Here is a 9,798-nt window from a genome sequence, read left to right on the forward strand (position 1 = left end):
ACAAGCATAATCTGGCCTTGAAGTGAGCCATCACAAGAGCCACAGCAGCCTAGATACATAGGAACTTCAGGGGGAGTAGAATCCATGTTTGCCTGGTCCAAGTCAAAATACATTATCCACTACGCTACAACAATTGTCTTTACAGATGATGACTTGGGAAAGCATGGAGTAAGGTAATTCAACTAGTATACAGTATTTGTTTATTTCTAGTTTTCAAATGACATGTCGCTGAAAGGGGTTGGCCAGCAAGTTAACATTTACACTTGGAAGTATTTGCATGGGTTTTTTCCTCACTTCCAACACATTGAAGTGGGAGATATACATCTTCTCAAAGATCAGGAATATGTCCTCTTTCACGCTCAGGAAATATTTTGAACTAATAGGGGAACAACAACTGACATTACTTAGAACTTTGAGTTATTGGTGTGCTATGTCCACATTAATGAGCCATATTAGTGGGTTGTACAGAAAGACAAATCCATTATGTCTCCCTGAGCTGGCTACAACATACATAGGAAGCAATCTAAAAGTGAGCATAGGAGAATTCCCCAGCAATGCTACAAGAGAGTAAATGAAAAATGCAAGATTATCTGCAAGAACCACAATGCATGAAACACTGTGCAATGAAACAAAAACACACTACTATAATTAGTTCATAAAAGGTTTGGCACAAGACAGCCTTGTGTTTAAAGATGTGCAGGAAACCATTAGAAAAGTACAGTAACTTAGATAAGCTTTTCTCAGTCATCATTTGTGGCTTCTCATTCTATATTCAATTAAAATTACACAAATATGAGCAGGAGTACTGTACTTGAAGAAGTACACCCACCACCCACCCAAAAATAGTAATAGTAACTGGCTTCTGCAAGGAAGGAAAACATCGCTTCTGCAAGGAAGTCAACAAAATACAATCTGGGAAGAGGGTCTGCTTACAAGGTGACCATTACATCATCAACCAGGCAATGTGTGGCTCCATTTACAGTCTATTCTGAGCATGTTTTTATAGCCTCTCAATGCAATTTGTACATCTCCACAGCAATACAGAAGGAGCTATATTGGTTTGTCCGATGACTTGCAGTGAGGTCTCAGGATCACAACAAAGTACAGGACTAAAGCAAAAATGTCACTTATTCAAAAATGTCCCTTATTCAAAAGCACAGCTCAAATTGTACTCTCTGAAGCCTTTCAAGAGCCATTTGAAGACAGTCAGCTTTACCCCACTGAGAAACAAGAAACCCCTGAGCAATGCCTAAAATCCTATTTTCTGCAACTGTTCTTTAAGCCAGCTGATCTTACAATGCACTCAACACAAACTAAACTTTTAACCTTGTACATAAAAGGTAAATAATTAAGCAAAATTATCAAGACATTGGATGCAGACTCAAAAGATCGCAGTAGGACCAATTAGTTTTTAATAGGTCTTTTTAAAGTTTGTAGTACCAAGACACAAACTGTAAATAAGAGCCCACTTCTACCTAAATTTCCAGTTGCTGGTACAGCTATGCCTCCTGAGGTGGGGAAGCAGTCATGGAGACCTCCTCAAGCTAAGGGAATATTTGTTCCCTTAGCTTGGGGCTGCACTGGTGCTGGAAAGTTGGATAGGATCAGGCCCTCAGTAGGGTTAAAATAAAGAGACGTCATTGCCCTTTAATACAAAAAAAATAGGAACTACAGCACTTAACTTCAGAATGTAAAGGTGACAATACTCATGCCTATCAATGCTGGTACAATGTTGGTATTTAGTTTGAAAACTTGTATAATGGAATGCTATTCCAATCTCCACCAGTCCGAAGCAACAGCTAGGAAGAGCAAAGAGGAAGGATCCTTAGAATAAATCGTTAATCTGTCTTGCTCTAGGAGCAAGCAGGTTTTCCAAGGCAAAATATGCTATTTTATCAATAGCATACTATAAAGGCACTGATTTCTTTTGAGAACTGAACCCCATAGAGAAACAACTAACTTTACAGAAAGCATTATTTTGGTTCCTGCAACATCTTTCGGGTATGTCCAATTTCATATGATCCCTCTTATGTTCTGTATATCAAAACAATATTCCTTGTTTGCTACTAAACACTGTGTACACAACAGAGCACTGATGGTCCACTATATTTTGTGTGTCTCATACACACTGGGGCCAAATTTAGAAACAATGTTTCCAACATAACATGCATTAACATTGTACTTTAAGATTTTTTTCCATTGCCTTGTATGCTGTAAAAACATATGTATGCCTATATGAGAGAGAGAGAGAGAGATACACACACACACACTATACGCTAAATACTGGAAGGTTCCAGAGGTGGATAATAATATAGGATTTAGTTGAAATTGATAAACTTACAGTTTTTCTTAAAGAGAAGTCATTAAAGACTTTTATGGAAACCATTCATGGACTTCCTGCGCACTAAGGGGAAAACCGACTTAATGAATTATGGCTTTGTCGAGTAGATAACTGACACAGGGATAAAATCTTTTGTTGAGAACGCAATAGACAAATAATTGATAAGGTGAGGAATAAAAACAATTTAAGAAAGTATTTCAGAAGTAAGTAGGAAGCTCATATACATGATATGCTTCCCAATAGGCCCATGTAACAAAGCTAGGGTTGTTAGCAGCTTTTCCATACATTTTATTTATTAAAAGAAAGTGTTTAAGATATGATACTTAATATGTTTAATGATTGATATTTTGTAGAAGAACAAAGTAATTTAGATTTAGGATTCCCACTTGCTATATAACTTTCAATGTATGTATTTGTTTGTTGCACTTTTTAGGGTGCGTAATTGTGTTATTGTATGTTTAAGGTTTTGTGGGTTTGTGTTTATTTATTTAGCGACTAGAATGAATGAATGAATGAATGAATGAATGAATGAATGAAAGAAAGAAAGAAAGAAAGAAAGAAAGAAAGAAAGAAAGAAAGAAAGAAAGAAAGAAAGAAAGAAAGAAAGAAAGAAAGAAAGAGAGGAGGAAAAAAAATTTTTTTTCCACTGAAGGATAAAGTTCTCTTTTGGCATCCTCTGGTATTGTCAACAGAAGTAAAATGCCATCTTTCTTCTTTGTTTCGTACACATCATCTTAACCATTTGAATTTGCTTTAGGAACATGAACATTAAGAGCTGGAATCAAGTCACACATTGCCAGCAAATAATTTCTGTGGTTGGCTACACATGACTCATGTGGTATCAGTGCTCATACACATTATATGCTTCCCAATAGGCCCATGTAACAAAGCTAGGGTTGTGAGTGGCTTGTCCATACATTTTATTTATTTAAAAGATTTATATACCACTTTCCAGTGTACAACATAAAAGTAAAACATACAGAAGGTAAGACATCTTAATAAAACCACTAAGCAAGTAAAAAATGATACAATAGCAGATTAGAATATAAAACAACTATAACATAACATAAAAGTAGCAACAAGAATTTAAAAAGAGTCCCTAGGAGGTTCCTCCCTCCCCAAAACCCAAGCAAAACAAATAAGTCTTTAAATCACACCAGAAACCATGTAACAAGGGGGCAGACCTCAAGTCTTCTGGTAACCAATTCCAGAGATGTGATGCCACAGCAGAGAAGGCCCTGAACCTTGCCAGCATTTCCTTGGCTTCAGATGGTGGCAGTATCCTAAGCAGGTCCCTATCTGATTATCAGGGGAAAGGTTGTCCTTGAGGTATCCCAGGCCTATGCCACATAGGGCTTTAAAGGTCATCACTTACCCTTTGAATCAGGTTTGGAAAGAAATAGGTAGCCAGTGTAGCCATCAGAGCATCAGCCACCGTCACCAAATCTGACCAATTCATTCCCAGCCAGCACACCAGCCAAAGCTGGACAAAGGTCCCCCTGGCCACAAATGCCACCTGAGCATCTAGGGACAGCTGCAAATCCAGTGGAATTCCCAGGCTGCGAACCTGCTCTTTCAGAGGGAGTGCTACCCCATTCAGAACAAGTTGCGGATCTAGTATCTGCATAGCAACCTCCTTGATCAGGTGGACCTTGGTCTTGTCTAGATTAAATTCAGTTTATTAGTCCTCATTCAGGCCCCAACCACTTCCAGACAGGGCCCCAGAGCTTAAATAGCCTCCTTGGAAACTGGTGGAGAAGAAAGCTAGAGCTGGGTGTAATCCACATATTGGTAACACCCAACTCCAAATTCCTTGATGGCCTCCCCCAGCAGCATTTGAGCACTTTCTCCAAAAATGGGAGGTTGGATAAAAGTTGGAAATCATCCAATACCATTGGGTCTAGGAAACATTTCTTCAGAAGAGGGTGAACCACCACTGTCTTTTAAGGCTTTTGACAGTGAGCGCAATCACTCTACTTTCGCTTTCGAAGCTTCGGGGAGCCCTGCAAAAGGTCATGCAGGGCTCCCCGCATCCCCGGGAGGCTGCAGGAGGCTCTGGTAAGTAAGCCCCTGCAACCCCCTGAGCAGTGCGATCCAAGACCCTGCAACCCCCTGAGTGGTGCGATCCAAGCCCCTGCAGCCCCCTGAGCAGTGCGATCCAAGCCCCTGCAGCCCCCTGAGCGGTGCGATCCAAGCCCCTGCAACCCCCTGAGCGGTGCGATCCTGGGGATTGCACCGCTGCCTTCCCTCAGTCCCCGCTGCCTCCCCCCTCCCGCAAGCACTTAGAGCGGTTTTCAAACTCCCAGAGAGTTTGAAAACTGCTTCCATAAGGCATAAAAACATCACTTCCAGTTTTATGAGAAAACAAAAGTAGCTTTTTTTGGCCTAAACAGCCATTCTAAAGCCCACAGAAGAGCCTTCAGAGGCGAGGGGAGCACAGCTTGCCTCTGGAAGCCTCATGGAAACCCCAAAATCAGCAGATTTGAAATCCATGGATTTCCTTATCCATAGGGGTTTAAAGAATGGAACCCCTGTGGATAATGCAGGCTGCCTATAAACTTAAAAGAATCCCAAATAACTAGACAGACAGTTGCCCGAGGAACATCTATAAACCCTGTCAATGTAGAGTCCAAGTTGAAAGGAATCTGAGCGACCTGGTTCGCAAAATGCTTTGCAAAAGTGTCACAGCGGGCATGAGGGAAACCTCCTAATTCTCCTGCAGTGTTACATACCGCAAGCCCCATACAATGGGGGACAGCTTCAGTGGATAATGTTCTGCAGCCACTAATGTCTACATGTGACTGAACTGTAACCAATCTTGGTTTTATTTCAAGAGACCTATGAAAAGCATACGCATCATGTGCACAGGACCTTCTATGCATGAATAGGTATTCTCTCGTGGAAACTACCTACAGGAATGAGTGTTTTTTTTAATAGCCCAATGAACTCATCCTGAAAGTTTTTCCACAGCAGAAATGTTTTAGCACAGCTCAGGCCTGGGGAGTTATCTTGCACAGCTCTCTCCAACAAGGGCAAAGCAGCACCGAAAGAACAAAGTGCCAGTCGGCACCAAGAGCTTACTAACTGCAGTAATGAAACCTGTCATACAAATATGTTCAGTTCCATGCTTTGTCTTCACTGGGCAGACTGCATATAAGAAGCATGGAGGGGGGGGGAGAACTCCACCTGGCCTCTGCAAATTTCTCTCTCCTTGTTCTAACATGTTCGCTTCACTGTAATCAAATATAGGTTAACCTTAAAAAGAGAATGAAACAGTCCTAAAGCTCCCATTAAGCATCATTAAAAAGGACTCCCTTTCCCTCTGCTTACCAGTGAATAAAAGTAAAATCTAAGCTTAAAGGAATGTGTGCATTTGTTGACAGAATGTGTCACTCAAGGTCCCACTCAGAGATGGTGCAAGTGGATCAGACTTAAGCACTCTAGAGCTTGAAAGCTAAACAATGTTTCACGTTCAATAGGTTAACTAATAATGCAGATGAACAAGACTTTTATTAGCTCATAATTCATGAGTAACTAAAGGTATTTTAAAGTAACCTTAAAGTGCCCCAAAACACCTGTCTGCAAACACTTATGCTCCTGCAGGTCTCTCGACTTTGGTGGACTACTTTCTCATAAATTCCCACATGGGTAAAATGATATAGAGATTAGTCAACTAAAATGCATCATCCATTTTTATTAGCCTTGGGAAGTGCTTCAAAAGCTATCAAAATGTAAATGACTCTGCAGAGTCCTAGGACTAAACTAAAACTAAAAGAACTAAACTAAAAGCATTTCCAATTCATGCTGCCCAGCTATAAAAGAGAAACCCTTCTATATTTCTCACCCAGGCTAGTTACCAGATGTTGACAATTGCTTCTAATCATTTTGTAGCTAGGCTGCAGTTTAAAAACAAAAAATCCTATGATTTATCAACACATGCCACACAACAGCAATGGTAAAACAACTAATTTTCAACTATTTTCACTTATCCTACCCAAGCTGGGCATTAATGCTACACAGTCACCAACTCTAAACAGGTTTAGAGCACATCTACATAAATGTTTCCACCAAAGAGTCAAAAGCACATCAATGTGACATTAATACACAGGCTCACACCAAACTAGCACGTGTCTGCACAGTTTAAACCTGTGCTGGATTCTCACATTTCCAGTGAGATTTTTTTTTTGGGGGGGGGGGGGGGAGCTACAGCTGTTGCATGACCTAACATAAAATGCTGCTACAAGGTTTTTCCACACTTCATGGAGAAAAGTTCTTCTGCAGAGGCAATTGAATCTGGATTTCAAGAGAACTTACACAACAAAGCATCTTCAGAGTTCCAACCTCATGGTCACTTTCTAAGACTCAGAGCATTTCACAAGTGATGCTAAGAATGTCTTTTAGCCTCGAATGTATTACTTGTAAATGCTGATAATGCGAGAGATGAAAAGGTCAACTTTAAACAAATGCACATAATATCAAGCCAGGGCAGGTTTTAGATTTAAGGCTCAACATGTTCATAAGTGTCTGAAGATACATAGAAACTTAACATAAAAATAGAAATGCACATTTATTGCTGAATTAAGGCACTACAAGTGCAACTTCTGGAACAGCGATTTTCAACCTCTGTGCCATGGCACACTGGTGGGTCATTTATGAGTAGGACAATTGGAGGATTTCAACCCCCAACCAGCAGCATGGTGTGCCTTGTCAATGGTCAAAAAAACCAATGGAGCGCCTTGTCAGCGTGCCATGAGATGAAAAAGATTGAAAATCGCTGTTCTGGAACAATGTATTCACCAAGAAATATATTTTCGCACACCAGAAGATGTGGGAGTGCTGGGGGGCTCACATCACCTGGTAACTTGGCACGAAGCAGCTTCTGCATAAATCCTTAACTTTGTCTGTACACAGTCCTTTGCTGAGGGATGCCAACCTAAGTTGTGTTTGGGTTTTGTTGTTTTTGGCAAAATTGTGGAAGAGGAGCTTGAAATCAAAACACTGCATTATTAAACACATGCAAATCAGAGCAATTAACTTTTCCTCCATGTGGTTGCCCCAACACACCTTCTTAAAGGAGTATAACAACCTAGATGGGCAGTTTCTGCTTCTCTAATAATAATAATAATAATAATAATAATACTGTATTACTTCTGAATTCCACTTCAGTTCTACAATAGAACTGATGTGACACTGTTATGCCACCCAAGCAGCAAACTCTCTCCAGAGGACAACAAAGGTGTGCTTCCCAGCCCAATACTATCCTTGTCTACTCAGAAGAAAGTCCCATTGTATTCCTCGGGGCTTACTCCCAGGAAAGTGTGCATAGGCTGGCAGCCTCACTTTTTGCAGCCACTCAACCCTGCAAAGCATCGATTTGGGCTGATCATACCAGGTATAGATTCTGAAAAAACAAGCCAACACAAACCATGTGTGTTGGGAGAAGGAAGTCCCACTTATTGCTCTGGGAACCACTTCCAAGCAAGCAAACACGTTCAGGACTGCAGCCCGGGAGGAGACTCTGCCCAGCACAAGATTTTGAGCCCAAGCCTATGCATGTCTACTCGGAAGTAAATCCTATTGTAGTCAATGGCGCTTACTCCCAGGAAAGTGTGGATAGGATTGTAGCCGCAGGCAGGCAGGTCCAGGGCAAGGTCTGGAGGCGCGGGGAAGAGAACTGAGGCTGCAATCCGATCCACACTTACCTGGGAGTAAGCCCCACTGACTACAGTGGGACTTACTGCTGAGTAGACATGCATAGGCTTGGGCTGTGGATTGGCGGGTCCTCACCCCCCACCACGGGTCCCAAGGGCTGGACGGCCACTTCCCAGCGCCTCCGGGTGAATGGGCTGCAGACTTCTCTCTGGTCCTCCGGGGGGCAAGCGGTGCGCTTTGTGCGCTGACAGCCCCTCCGGGGCGGGGGACCCCCCATCGGCTGCAGCACCGCCAGGGGCCCCTCTCCACGCACGTCCCCCAAAGGGGCTCACCCCGCGCGCCAGGCACTCGTGAAGGGACCGCGCTCCCCCTCCAAGCCCTACCCAGGAGCGGGAAGCCCCAGCGCCAGCCTCACCTCGCTGCGGGGACGCGGGCGCAGCCAGCCAGACAAAGAGCCCGAGCAGGAGCTGCCGCGGGAGACACCTGCAGGGAAAGGCAACAGGTTAGCCAGAGACCTTCTCCAGCGGGCCGAGCCGGACCCCGCCAGGCAGCCCGCTGCGCTCTCGCCCGCTTACCTGGCGCGCATGGTGCCTGCGCTGCACTGAGCCCGCCAGCCTCTCGCCCGGGCAGCAAGTTCTGAACAAGACTCGCCTCCCGGGACGCGCGGAGCTGGCCGGCGACCGCCAGGTCCTAGCGCCTTCCCGCGCCGAGCTAAGCAGCGCACCTCTTGCGTCTTGCACCCCCCCCCCCCGGAGACCAGGAGGGCAATCCGCACGCCCCAGCCCAAAAGAACTGCCTTGCAGCATCAGGCGCACACAGGACCAGGCGTCATAACCGCAAAAGAGGACAGGGCACCGTTCTCAAACGGTGGGTCGTGAGTACATTTCAGGTGGGTCCCCTTCCCCAATACATTTTATTTTGAGTATATCAGACTGGATGCCAACATGGTACATGACTGCATTTGGGGAGATCTGTACTTGAGATGCATAGGCAGTGCTTGTGAGGGAGAATGGGGCCACATACTGTGGCAACTTGGGACATTACCTGTCTCAAGGGTGGGGGCTGCCATGGAACTCTGCAGAGGACCAGTGAAGCCCCTGTGGCAATGGTGCAAGGATTCAGGTGAGTGTTTGGCCACCAGTAGCAATGGTTGGAGTCTCTGGGCCCAATCCTATCCAACTGTCCAGTGCTGGTACAGCCATGCCAATGGGGCATGCACTGCGTCCCCTGGTGGGGAGGCAGTCACAGAGGCCTCCTCAAGGTATGGGAACATCTGTTCCCTTACCTCTGGGCTACATTTTGGCAGCACCAGTGCTGGAAAGTTGGATAGGACTGGGCCCTCTGGCATTCCCTGAAATGGAGCAGGCATTCCCTGCTCTTAGCTGTTGCAAATGGAAGGGATGGTTTGGTAACACTGTTAATAGCAGATACATGTTATAATACTGAGGGGTCAGGGGGTGGTGGGGAGAGACATAACAGAGATGCAGTATCAATGTGTTGTGGTATAGAATTTTCCCCTCTTCCCTTTATTTACCTGTGTGGAGCATGTTGTGCTTGTTTTCCCTGTTGGGGATGGTGAGGTAAAAGTTCCAGTTGGGTGTTTCCTCTTAGGCCAGGCTACTTGCAATAAGAACTCTGAGAACAAACTATCTTGCCATACATGTTGTGAGGGACAAGAGGTTGTTTGTGCATAGTGCTCTCTTTGTGTGCCAAGTGCCTCTTCACCATGTCTCATCACATAAGAACAGCCCCGCTGGATCAGGCTAAAGGTCCATCTAGGCCAGCTTCCTGTATCTCACCAGGTG

At 44.2% G+C, this 9,798-nt stretch overlaps 1 protein-coding gene across 1 annotated transcript in view; it reads right to left on the reverse strand.

The window, feature by feature from the left end:
* COL18A1 (collagen type XVIII alpha 1 chain) overlaps positions 1 to 8,611 on the reverse strand; it is a 204,718-nt gene extending 196,107 nt beyond the window's left edge. Inside the window, exons 1-2 of the mRNA XM_066611320.1 lie at positions 8,569 to 8,611; positions 8,409 to 8,476 (exon numbers count right to left, since the gene is read on the reverse strand). Coding sequence (XP_066467417.1) covers positions 8,409 to 8,476; positions 8,569 to 8,579 — 79 coding nt within the window. The 5' untranslated portion in view covers positions 8,580 to 8,611. The remainder of the gene's footprint in view (positions 1 to 8,408; positions 8,477 to 8,568) is intronic.
* Between the last annotated feature and the right edge of the window lie 1,187 nt (positions 8,612 to 9,798).

The sequence above is a fragment of the Tiliqua scincoides genome, chromosome 1 (genome assembly GCF_035046505.1).
Source record: "Tiliqua scincoides isolate rTilSci1 chromosome 1, rTilSci1.hap2, whole genome shotgun sequence".
Classification (NCBI taxonomy): Eukaryota; Metazoa; Chordata; class Lepidosauria; order Squamata; family Scincidae; genus Tiliqua; species Tiliqua scincoides.